At 38.4% G+C, this 13,318-nt stretch overlaps 1 protein-coding gene across 2 annotated transcripts in view; it reads left to right on the forward strand.

The window, feature by feature from the left end:
* Window positions 1-13,318, forward strand: part of MEMO1 (mediator of cell motility 1) — a 92,240-nt gene that overhangs the window by 60,561 nt on the left and 18,361 nt on the right. Inside the window, exon 6 of one of the 2 annotated variants that reach the window (XM_080686628.1) lies at window positions 9,089-9,231. The exons of the other annotated variant lie outside the window; for it this stretch is intronic. Within the exon in view, the coding sequence (XP_080542754.1) occupies window positions 9,089-9,231 (143 nt within the window). The remainder of the gene's footprint in view (window positions 1-9,088; window positions 9,232-13,318) is intronic. 2 annotated transcript variants of the gene reach the window in all.

Below are 13,318 nucleotides of genomic sequence, written 5' to 3' on the forward strand. Positions count from 1 at the left end.
GAAATCATAGATATTAATTTCTTTGGAATTATTTTAACTACGGTAAGATAATCATTAGGGTAAGGAGATTAAAAAATGTTGGGTGGGGCTTAAAACAATACAAATGTATTCTGTCACAGTTCTGGAAAATATTTTTTATTTGAAATGAAATAAAAATTTGAGGTTGGATTTTCTTAATGTGGATTGAAGTTGGTTTTTGAATAGTTTGCCTCTGAAAGCTGAACATGTGAATTGAATTGTTTGTTTTATTAGGGGGAAATATAAAAAGAACCCCATGTATGTGTGTATTTATTGGTTTGCCTGTTACTTGACTCATTAGATATTTATTTATCTTAAAATAGCAATTGTATTCTTTTATGGTATGATGCCATAAGTAATAACAACCTTTTAGATGTGGGATCAATATTGGAGGTCATTTATTTCTGCTTTACACAGAGTACATGAATCTCTTTCATAATATGCTTGTTAGATTATTATTTGGTGTCTGCTAAAGGTCTTCCAGTGATAGGGTACTCAGTAGACTACAAGTAGGTTGAGGATAGGGACAATATCTATTTTATTCTCCACTTAGACACCAGTACCTAGCACAATGCCAGTCACATAACAGTCATTAATTTATTTTGGTACAATGAAATAATTATTTTAAGAGCTTTCTTTTAGGTCAGCATTCAAAAGAAAGTTTTCCTTTTGTAGGTCCCATTTCTCTCATTTTCAACCATTTTCTTTATATGGACTTAATATTCCACATATAGTTTGACTAGTTTTAAATATGGTGAGATTATTCCTTCTTGGGATGCCATCACTGTATTCTCTTAGTAAAGCATGTGGTGCAGTTTAGGTTCTCAGTAAATATTGGTTAGTTAATTGCATTTTTGAAGTTTGAGATTACATTAACATTTTTCTGTGCCGTTGTGGCAAATGTACTGTGGTCAGCCAAAACCCAAGGCTTTTCATATTGTTAAACTGGATTATTTTATCCTCTTGTACTGTTGTGGTTGATTTCCTTTTAACCATAAATATATAGCCTCAACTACTTATGTGTAATTTTGTCTTGTTGGTTTTAGTCCATTTTTGCAGTCTTTCTGGATCATTTCCACACTTACTTTTGTTATCAGAGTATTACTTACTTCTCTTGGTCTTATGTTACTGGTAATATGTTCACAAGGTTAACCATGAGGACCTTCATAAATCTGGAGAAGTTTCTAAAAACCATTGTGATATTAAATTATAAGCAGTTTAATTTTAAGTTAATTGTGTTCTAATACATTATAATTCTTCAGAAATTGTTAAAGCAATATATGATGTTTATTTCTTAGAATCCTATCTAATAAAGAGGGAATATGCTAATTGACCCTCTCACCATCGCAAAGATGGTGGTACCCACAGCCAGTAAGGAGGGAATATGCTAATTGACTGCCCTGCCCTCAAATATGGCGGCGCCCACAGCCAATAAGGAGGGGATATGCTAATTGACTGTCCTGCCCTCAAAGATGGCGGCACTCACAGCAACAAGATGGCAGCACCCAGTCCCCTTAGCCCAGCTGTGGGCAAACTACGGCACGCGGGCCGGATCCGGCCCATTCGGCTGTTCTATCCGGCCTGCGGAGCTGAAAGAGCGGAGGGTTCTCTTGCTCTCCCCTCCGCTCCTTTACTATGAATTTATATTAGTTCACACAAACACTCCATCCATGCTTTTGTTCCGGCCCTCCAGTCTAGTTTAAGAACCCATTGTGGCCCTCGAGTCAAAAAGTTTGCCCACCCCTGCCTTAGCCCCACAGCAGCAAGGCTAGGCCCACCTGCCTTTGGAGTCCCCCAGTCCCCTCAGCCCCCCAGCCGCCCAGGGCTGACCCAAGGCGCAGGCAAGCCTCAGATGGTGGCTGCCCAGCTGCCCAGGGCTGGCCTGAGGCACAGGCAAGCCTTGGATGGTGGCTGCCCAGCCGCCCACGGCTGCCAGGTAACCAGGGCCAGCCAAGGCTTGCGCTGCCAGCAGTGGCAGCAGCAGAGGTGTGATGGGGCGACGCCTTCCCCTGATCACCAGGTCGCCTCCCGCCCCTGAAGGCTCCCGGACTGTGAGGGGGGGCAGGCCGGGCTGAGCGACTCCCCTCTTCAGTGCATGAATTTTCATGCACTGGGCCTCTAGTGTTAGTATAATTGAAACATTCCATTCTTCAACTATATAGGATAATAGAAATTTTTTGTTATTTGCTGAAATGTTTGCACATTTTGTCATTAGAAAACAGATATTTTAAACTTAATAGATTTTAATACAATAGAACCAATAAGCTGCCAGCAATATCCTTAAGGAGGTTTTTAACAAAATAGTATTTTTGTTACTATTTCAAAAGTAAAACGTGCATTGTGTAAAATTTAGAAAAATAGGAACTTAAAACCAACAAGCAAAATTTTTGTTCATAATTTCCCCTCGATTAAATAAATAGTCTTATATAACCACTGTTAAGTATCACTTCTTAAGAAAACCTTCCCTGTCTCACAGATTATATTAGGATCCCTAATATTGACTCTTAGAAAGCACCCACTTTCTAAGTACTTCAAAGTGTAATTTCCCTTTGTAGCCTTTCCTATACTCACCACCTGTATCAGCTGTCCATTACTAAGTAACAAATTACTCCAAAACTTAGTGGCTTGAGATCACAACTATGTTATAGCTCACAATTTTTGGGTCAGGAGGTTTGGCAGGGAACACCTTGCTATAAAATGTTGACTGAGGTGGCTGGAATAGACTAGAAATCCAAGATAGCCTTAGTGCTAGTTATAGACCTAGTTCAAGTTTCTTAGCAAAGGGAGGAGGAAGATGATTAGAACCTATTACTCCTTGATGGTGTGAAGGATGGACTATGGTTGGAAGAGATGGATAGAAATAGTTTAGTAAAGAAACAGTGGCTTTGAACTAAGGAAGATGTGAATGGGGTAGGAAAGTGAGCAGATTATGGGAGACATTTAAAGATTAGAACCAATAAAACTTGGTAAATGTTTATATGTGGGGGAGTAAGATGATTTTAAGAAAATGCAAAAGTTTAAGGTTTAATAGCATGCCATTATCAGAGAAGGTAAAGCCAGCAAGCAGTAGGTATACATCTAAGAGAACATAGGATATGGAAATATTGACTTGCTTCTACCAAAATGCTGAATTTCTCTAATAAACTTGGCCAATTCATGATAGGGTATTTTTTTGTGTGTTTTGTTTTGTTTTTGACTTCAAATAGTTGAAATACCTGAAATATGCCTTCCCTTGTAAAATCTTTTATCAGTATTCCTACTCAAATGGAAATTCAGAAAGATATAGCCTTTGAGATTAATTTTGAGAGTCTCATTAGATTCACTTAACTGATCAAACAGTAAAGAGCCTATATAATAAAGAGGTAATATGCAAATTGACTGTCACTCCAGCACACAAGATGGCCGCCCCCATGTGGACACAAGATGGCCACCACAAGATGGCCAGCAGGGGAGGGCAGGTGTGGGTAATCAGGCCAGCAAGGGAGGGCAGTTAGGAGGGACCAGGCCTGCAGGGGAGGACAGTTGGGGGGAACCAGGCCTGCAGGGGAGGGCAGTTGGGGGAGACCAGGCCTGCAGGGGAGGGCAGTTGGGGGAGACCAGGCCTGCAGGGGAGGGCAGTTGGGGGGGACCAAGCCTACGGGGGAGGACAGCTGAGAGGGACCTAGGCCTGCAGGGAAGGGCAGTTGGGGGGACCAGGCCTGCAGGGGAGAGCACTTGGGGGGAACCAGGCCTGCAAGGGAGGGCAGTTAGGGGCAATCAGGCCTGCAGGGGAGGGCATTTAGGAGGGACTAGGCCTGCAGTGGAGGGCAGTTGGGGCAAACAGGCTGGCAAGGGAGGGCAGTTAGGGGTGATCGGGCCAGCAGGGGAGGGTAGTTGGGGGTGACCAGGCCTTCAGGGGAGTATAGTTAGGGGTGACCAGGCTGGCAGGGGAGGGCAGTTAGGGGCAATCGGGCCGGCAGGGGAGCAGTTAGGTGTCGATCAGGCTGGCAGGGGAAGGGTTAGGGGGTGATCAGGCTAGCAGGCAGAAGCGGTTAGGGGCAACCAAGCAGGCAGGCAGGCGAGTGGTTGGTAGCCAGCAGTCCTGGATTGTGAGAGGGATGTCCGACTGCCCATACTGGGTTCGGGCCTAAGTGGGCAGTTGGACATTCCTCAAGGGGTCCCAGATTGGAGAGGGTGCAGGCTGGGCTGAGGGACACATGCTCCCTTGCATGAATTTTGTGCACCAGGCCTCTAGTTTTTAATAATTCAAATGTTAACTTTAGTTGTCATTGACAACCAGCTTGCCTTATTCTCTCTTCCCAGTTCTTTAGCTCTGCCTGATGTTTTCTAGATCTTTTTAGTTTGTTCTTTCTCACACTGAAAGTATTCTGCATAAAGTCTGGATGTATGTAACTGTGGTCTGAAAGTGAATTTGATTGAGGAAAAAATGAGAGAAACTCTTTTTATAGGCTCCCTAAAATGCTTGTCATTATGATTCCTTTATTTCATTTTGCCTTTAACACCTGTTTCGAGAGTTCTACAACCAGCCTCACATTTGAAGACTCACTAGACCAATTCACAGTTGTATTCCTGACTATGGTTTATTAGAAAAGATATACACAGCAGGACCAGCAAGGGAAAAAGACACATTAAGCAGAATCTGGAGGAAGCCAGGTGCAGGCTTCCAAAGTTCCTCCCTTTCATAGGGGTGGGCTGAATGGAATGTGCTTTCTCCAGCGGTGTAACACGTGTATAATGTTTCTGGCCAGGCAAGCTGCTTTTAAGATTCAAAACCATTCCTGGCTGACATGGCTCAGTTGGTTGGATGTTGTCCCATGCACCAAGAGGTTGCAGGTTTGATTTCCAGTCAGGGCACATGCCCCAGTGGCAAGCTCGATCCCCTGTGGGGGGCCTACAGGAAGCAGCCGATTGATGTCTCTCTCTTTGTCTTCCTCTCCCTTTCTCTGTACCTTAAAAAAAATTCAATAACATTTTGTTTAAAAGATTCAAAATCAGGTTTTATTATATTTTTAAATCTAGGTTTTTTTATCAGGAGCTGGTTATGTAGGCACTGGCTGCCAGCATAACTAAACACAATTACTGAAATTCCAGACTCCCAGAAGGAAAGCAGGTGTTAGCTATAATGACATTTTTATAAACAATCGAGGCAATCTGGTAGAGTGTCCCAAGGGGGTAAAACAGCCTTAATCACATAAGGAACACTGTAAAAGTCAGGTTCCCAGATATCACCAAGGACAGTCTTACTAGCAGTCCTTTCGGAAGATTGCACAGCAGACCTGCAGAATTCCCTCTTTCCCAATTCCAGGCTGCCATATCGCCATTCCAACTTTCTGATTTTTTGATTCACTTACATCCCACCCTAACCCTTATTATAGCTTAGGTTTGTTCTAGGTCTAAAGATTTTACTTTCCTTTCTGATTGTGACCTCAATTAAGGTCTTCAGATATTGGAAGTGCCAGAGAAAAGTAAGATGTGTTCTTGAATAGGTCATCTTTAACAGAGGGGAACGGCTTGTCTCTGGACATAGAAAGAAGTCTGAGATTTTCTACCTCTGTCCAGCTTGAATGACAGCCACAGGAACAGTGCCATTTTCAAATGTGTTCTTATTCTGTGACTTTTATACTCATGGTTATTTGTGTATTTCTGCATAGGTCTTGCAGTTAAATATTTTTTGTTGTTGTTCACTGAGATTTTAGAACAAATGTGGATTTTCTTTGTTTCTGAGTTTTCCTTTTTTATATATGCTTTGAGTATTACCTGCACATCAGTAAGAGATTATTTAGAATTATAGAGCATAGAGGATCTCTAGAATATAGCTAAAACATTTTTGTTTGTTGTAATGGAACAATTTCAGTTTCTATGACCATGAATAGGATTAATAAAAGTTAGTGTAAGGCATTTATTTTTTATCACCATATGTTTTATCCTTTTTCCCTCTGTTGTTATTTTCTCTCTAAAAGAGGAAAGGAGAATAAATCATATAATCGTATTATTGTGGCAACAGCTTTAGCACCTTTAGGGATAAGGATAAATTGTCTTCTTCCTGGATTTGTTATGATTTGTTTAATTTTCTGGACTGCTTGTAAAATCTTTAGGAAATTGGAAGAATTTGTATAGAGAAAAAAATTCACATATTAATGTTTTTCAGGGGACAAATATCCAAATTAATTCCAGAGGAAGAATAAGCAAATAACTAGATAGTACGTCATCTGTATCTAGTTATTTGCTTATTCTTAAAATAATGAATTAAAAATGTCATCACTTTTAAGATTTAAATTATGTACCGCTAATTAAATAAAAACACTGGCCACCTTTTCCCCCCAGGCATGCTACCTTTCCCCTTTTCTCTCCTAAGTTCCAAGGGCCCTTCTTTTGTCTCTGTAACTTGTTTCCTGAGCCCATTTCCTCTACAGCTCACTTCTACCTCTGTGACTTTCTAAATAAACTTTCTCCTATAGTTTGAGTCTTGGCTCTGAATTCTTTTCCAGCCAGAACTCAAGTACCGACGAGGTTGCTGAACTAATGAGGTTGTTAGAGCCCATATACTACTAGGGTTGACATTTTACTTTTCTAACAAGGCAGGGATATCTAGGTCTTTATTTGGAAGCACTTTTTAAGGCTTTATTTAGGTATATTTATAACTGACATGCAACAAAATGCACTTTTCTAATGTGTACTATTTGGTGAGCATGGACATACTGATCAAGCTGTAAAATGACACACATAAAATAAACTTACCTCTCACCCATATACAGGTTAGGGTAAAAGTAGGCTTACAGATGTAAGTATGCAAAACAGTTTTTTCTCTCTCTTTTTTACATACATATTTTATATATTTAAAAATATTTTTATTGACTCTTTCCACTGCCCTAACACCTGCTGCCAGTTCTCACCGCCTACAGAACTGCCATGTTTGTGGAGTAGAGCAGGGGGATGGGGACAGCTCCTCCTAAGGTGCCAGGCTTCCACTATTCTTCCCAAGAAATTCAGTTGTGTGTTTTTTTTTTAATGAATAAACTCTAATCTTATTTCTTGCATTTGGTTGATTTCTAGAGCACAAAATGGTTGTCTTTGACAGTTTATTCAGTTTTATAAATTGTTTTTTGTACTCTCCTTCACTAGGGAAGACCAACTTCACAAATTGATTCTAAAACCTGGGAATATTATATATCAAAGCCAAATGCTCTTTCTTCTAATTCATCCTTTGAGGGTATAGAGAACAACATATAGTTGTTTAAAAAGGGAAAGAACAAAGAGAGGTAGATGGATGAATCTTGATTCAAGGCTTAGATTTTTAAGTAGTATGAGCCTTTTACCTCTATAGGTAGATTTGTGAGTTCAAACCGGTTAATTGAATGTTTTGGTGGCTCTTGTGGAGAGGGGATATGTGTTGTTTCTGCAGAGTGAGCCAACTGTTGTTGACAAAGTACTTCTCCTATAGTATTCCTCACTTTGTCACAGTTTTATGAAATTAGTATTATAATTATGATCATTTTACAGATAAGGACATTTTTAGGTTAGTAATTTAGCCATGCTCTCAACATTTGCATGTGATATAGATAATACTTGAACCCATTTCTTCTGACTTACTGTTTTTTATACTCTATATAACTGCTTTCACACCATGTCGTAATTACTTGCAAACTCTTTGATTTTCTCGGTGTATTTATTTATGTAGGTGGTACTTGAAGTTAGGACAGAATAGGTCATAATAATCTTTTTGAGTTTTCACTAGAGCTCAGTTCTTTTCTTTGAAATGATAATCACTCTTAACTTATTGAAGAGCCCCTGTTCACTCACGCAGTTTTTAAGCAAATTGGTAATAGTCAGAGAAAGAAATACCCTATGGCAGCTTCCTCTGCCAGCTTCCTCTTTTTTTCTTACTCCATAGATGCAGATTCTGTCCAAGAAGCCCCTGCATTGCAGAGGGACTGGAGATCTGTATGATCTGTTTATTTCGCAATTGACAAGGGTAAGGGGGCCTTTATGATGGGGGAGGCGCTTGGGTGCCCTGAATTTAGCTTTATGAAGCTGGAATAACATTTATTTTGGGAATATTTAAACTTAGTATTTTAAAGAACTTTTATGAATTCTATTTGTCCTACATCAGTAAAGTGTCAGACTATTCATATTAAAGAGTATTAATATAATGGTGATCCCCCACCCTCTTAAATCCTGTTCAGAATAAGTCAGACAAACATGATTTCATGCTTCTAAAATTCCAAATCTGGGATCATTTAGAATATAAATAATAATATATGCAATTAAAGTTTCACTATAATGAACATTTTAAAAAGTTTTGGATAAACATCTATTTCTATAGCCCATCATAGTTCTTCTTTATTAATTTGCTCTGTTCTTTTTCTATGAATCTGTCAGTCTGTGGAGTGAAAAAGGGATTTGTGGTTATGCTGTAAACACTGTGGGTGGGTGTGGTGTTTTATTATTGCTGTTGGAAATGAATACCTACTTCTTTGGAATCTGTGTTCACCCTAGATGCCGGTAAAATTGAGTTGTATTTTCAGACTGTCTTGTATCTGTTTATTGGTATAGGTGTAAGTGTAATTGGGGAATCGTATGGGAGCCAATATTAAGTGTTGTAGGTCTCACTTGGCAGGTTTATGGAACAAATGGTATTAATAATAGGAAAGGACTAAAATAGGTGAGGAAGAGTTTAATGTTCTTTTAAAATTGTGGAAGTATTGGGCAGATGATTCCAGCTTTGCGGGGTAGTTGAGAAGACTTGACTTGGTGATGGTCTGATGGGCTTATTTTTATTTTTGAGGATGTTATTCCACCTGGTAGTAAAATAGCTTTGGTTACCTAAAGAAGTATTGTACATTTCTGTAATTTAAATGGATATTTTGAGTATTCTGTACCTCATTTTTTGTACCTCTCATTTTTAAGTGGTCTTCTTTAAACATTTAATTTTTAGATTTTAAGAATTCAACAATATGTGTATTATCTTTACTACTATTAATATATGTTCCACTTTTTAGTGCAAAGACATTGGAAACTATTTTTATTCTTATACTTCTCAAGTGACTTTTTTTTTTCTGTTTTCTTTAAGCCATAAGGATGAGTTTACCATTATTCCTGTACTGGTTGGAGCTCTGAGTGAGTCAAAAGAACAGGAATTCGGAAAACTCTTCAGTAAATATCTAGCGGATCCTAGTAATCTCTTTGTGGTTTCTTCTGATTTCTGCCATTGGGGTAAGTTCTAGATTTTAACATATGATAGCTATTATATACTGTGGTTAAAGGTATCTTTTCATTCCAAGCTCTGATTTTCCGTTCTTTATCACTTTCCTTGGAAAGTTTTACCTTTAGCAGCAACGTTTAAAAGTGAATAAAAAGTCTATTTGTCATTTAAAAGGGATCAGATTATAATAGTGGATTATGGATACATTTCCAAAGGCGACTGGTATAATTGGATTCACAATGTGAGGGCATCCTTGCTTAGACACTTACATTAGTAGTGGGAGTTAAGATCTTTTAACCCCATTTCCAGGTAGAGTTGTGTGGTAGATGCCCGAAATTGGTGATTTGGTGGATAAAACTAATTTTCTTTTTTAGAACATAGAAGAGCACTGAGTGTGCTGGCAGTCCTTTTCCACATTTCCTGTTTTGTAATTGGTCTCTTTTCTTTCTTTTTCTCCTTTGATGCTTAATTTTTGCCCATAATTGCCATCCGTTTAGAGCTAACCTCCAATGATTGTTAACATGTTGGCTATTAGCACTATGGTCTTCATTTTAAGGACTCCTGTATGATTTTTGTTATTATTATCACTTAAAAGAATAAGGAAGCTTCACAGTGAATAGATTATAAAGAAAGTGAGACATTTGTAGATGCCTCTTTTAGTAAATGTTGATTTTTCACATTCTTTGGACAACATTTGCTCTCATTTACTGTTCTAGAATGTCTCTGAATTCTGTTCCTTGTAGGACATCTCTTCGACTCATGTGTTCATTGATTTAAGGGTCCCAGTATCGGTTCATCCTTCAGTTATTTCTTTGGTTATAGAGAAAACATAAGGCACAAGACCATAAATTTTAAGGTGAAGTGCTAGAATGGCTAGAAAAACATCCTCAATGAGATAGCGGGAGCCCTGGCTTTTCACGTCTTAGCCATTGATTGCCAGCGTTGATTCAACATTTATCTGGCCTATTTAGACTGGTATTTTCTTCTCTTACATTGTGCCACGAGTGGCCTTGAGATTTCAGTTCAAGAGAACCATCCTTCCTAATGGTATAAAGTATTTTTGTTTAAGGCGCTAATTTCTCAACTGGGGGTTACTCCTGGGGGGTTTGGAAATGCCTAGAGACAACTGGGGGTTACTCCTGGGGGGTTTGGAAATGCCTAGAGACAACTGGGGGTTACTCCTGGGGGGTTTGGAAATGCCTAGAGACATTTTTTGATCATCCAACTGGGGTGGGAGCTGGGGATGCTATTGACATCTTGTGAAAACAGTTTAGGGAAGCTTCTAAATAAACGTCCTATAATTTAGCACAGGAAAGCTCCCTACATCAAAGAATGATCCTGCCCACAGTATTAGTAGTGCTGAGGTTGAAAACCCTGGTTTAGGGTATGCAGGTAGCTGTGCTACTTTATAAACTTCCTCAGAAGCTCTCGAGCTCTCGGGGTTCTTAAATAACAACTTCCTTTGGCTACCTTTGGCAGAAGTTATTTTTTATGGATATATTAGTTACATCTGAGGACTAGGTAAATGCTTCAAAAGAGTTTCTTGAGAATTCTGAAGTTTAGTAATAGTCGATCTTAAAAATTAAGGTGTATCATATTGAAAAGGACTGTTTTTCTTTAGTGTTGTAAATCTGCATTGGTGATCATGTTCAAAAAATTCCTGAAGCATGTGCTCCCTCTTCCTTCACTTGTAAGGCGCTTGTGAATCATTTCAAATCGCTCTGCGATTTAAATAATTGGTTCTTGTGATACAGTTTTTCAGAGTCTAAGCTCTTCTAGGTTGACACCATGTGCAACCACAATAAAATGCACATAAACATCAGTGGACACCTTCATGTTTGCTTTTCTGTGGTATCATCCTTTTTACCTCATAACAAATTAGAAAGTAGACAACCCTACTGCACTACCGTATTTAAGTACAATGTTGAGAGAAAAATGAATTTTGTTTTACGTTCTACCTAGATTCTTAGAAAATTCTTTAGGTCATTTGATTTCCTTATTTCTTGAAAACTTTGGTATTTAAATTGTAAGATAGGATTTTCTGGTGATATGTTAGCTATGGAATGCTAAACAGAGACTGAAATACACTTATATTTACATCTGGTGGTTAAGTAATAACTTTCCCAGTTGTTTGTTTTTTCAGTGTTACTAACTATATTCATTAAGTGCTTACTTTGTGCTTAGAGGGAGCACTGTACTAACTCTAATTAGGAAATTTGATTGATGTTTGGGGATAAGTTGAAGGTGTTGCATGGATACTGTTCCAAAATTGGTAGGCTCCTTTCTACAATAGTAATAATAACTTATTCTTGTAAAGTAAGATTTATTTTATATGTAACATGCCTGTTGAAGTAATAGGAATCATTAGCCAGTTGTGGGTCAAACTGTCTTAGAAATTGTTTCATATTTCTCAAATTCATGTTTAGAGGCATTAGTCATCTTTACTAAATTAATGAGTGCTATAGTCCCACCTCAAAAATTTAGCTTTTTCTCATGAAAATAATACATAGTGATTTTTACTTCTTTTTAAAAAATACTATAAGTTTGATTTTACCATGTCAAAGCAATGTTAACAGGAAGCATTCAGTCTCTCAAGTACTTTAGAGACTTTAAAAATCTGTTAGGCTCTTAACACATTCCACATTTCTAAATAGCTGTGTTTTGTTTTTTTAAAGAAAAATAACTTAATTGATTATGGTACAGTTAATAAAATTACTCATAGATAGCAGATTTTTTTGTTTTGTTTTTGTTGAATAATATATTAAAGTACTGGCAATGACATTTTTCATTTCTAGTCGTGTTTCTTTATATATTGTCCAGCTTCTGTGAAAAAAAAGAGAGAAACGTGGTGATAGAGACAGTTGGGACACTTAGATGTAGTTGGAAGAATTTTGCCTTGAATTTTTTTGTTAGCCAGTGTCCATTTACATGAATGACTTCCTTTAAAAAATTAAAAAAAATTGATTTCAAAGAGGAAGGGAGAGGGAGAGAGAGAGAAGGAAATATCAAGAGAGGGAGAGAGAGAAGGAAATATCAATGATGGGAGAGAATCATTGATCGGCTGCCTTCTGTACCCACCCTACTGGGGATCAAACCCACAACCCAGGCATGTGCCCTGACGGCGAATCGAGCCGTAGCCTCCTGGTTCATAGGTCGACGCTCAACCACAGAGCCACACCAACTGGGCTGACTGCCTTTGTTTAAACTGTATTTTGCTTTAAAGATGTTCATCTTTCAGATCCCATTTAGCTTTATTCAGATTTGAAAGAGATATTAGATAAAAAGTACAAAGACTAAAATACTCTTAAGTTTTCTTCTTGGGTGAGAAGAGCTAGCAGTGGTTCTCAACCTTTCTAATGCCGCGACCCTTTAATACAGTTCTTCATGTTGTGGTGACCCCCAACCATAAAATTATTTTCGTTGCTACTTCATACTGTAATTTTGCTACTGTTATGAATCGTAATGTAAATATCTGTGTTTTCCGATGGTCTTAGGCTCTACAGCAGCAGTTCTCAACCTGTGGGTCGCAACCATCGGAAAACACAGATATTTACATTACGATTCATAACAGTAGCAAAATTACAGTATGAAGTAGCAACGAAAATAATTTTATGGTTGGGGGTCACCACAACATGAAGAACTGTATTAAAGGGTCGCGGCATTAGAAAGGTTGAGAACCACTGAGCTAAAGGGAGAGGGGGAACCTCGATTTTGTTGTGCTCCTTCTTTCTGTGCCCTCATTTGAATTCCGCTGAAAAACCCCTGCATTTCAGCTCTTGCCTTTTATCTTATTAGCTCAATAGAATGATGTTTCCCCCATAATGCTTATAACGTCCCACCCCTTTTCATCTTTCCTGTTAACTTTCAGGAAGAGTGACATAAGGACATTTGCTACCAGCATTTGGTTAAATGATGTCCTCATACTTTGTGTACTTACTAAGTTCCACGTCCTATAGGATGGCTCCATATAAAGAGAATTTTGCCTGAACCAGTTTTAGTTTATGTAATTAGTAGAATTTTCATAAGTTTCATTTTTACTCTTCCCCATATATACTGTTAATATTAGTGTTTTCCTGACCTTCCTGAAATTTCTATTTC

Source organism: Plecotus auritus, assembly GCF_963455305.1.
Source record: "Plecotus auritus genome assembly, chromosome: 8".
In the NCBI taxonomy this organism is placed as follows: Eukaryota; Metazoa; Chordata; class Mammalia; order Chiroptera; family Vespertilionidae; genus Plecotus; species Plecotus auritus.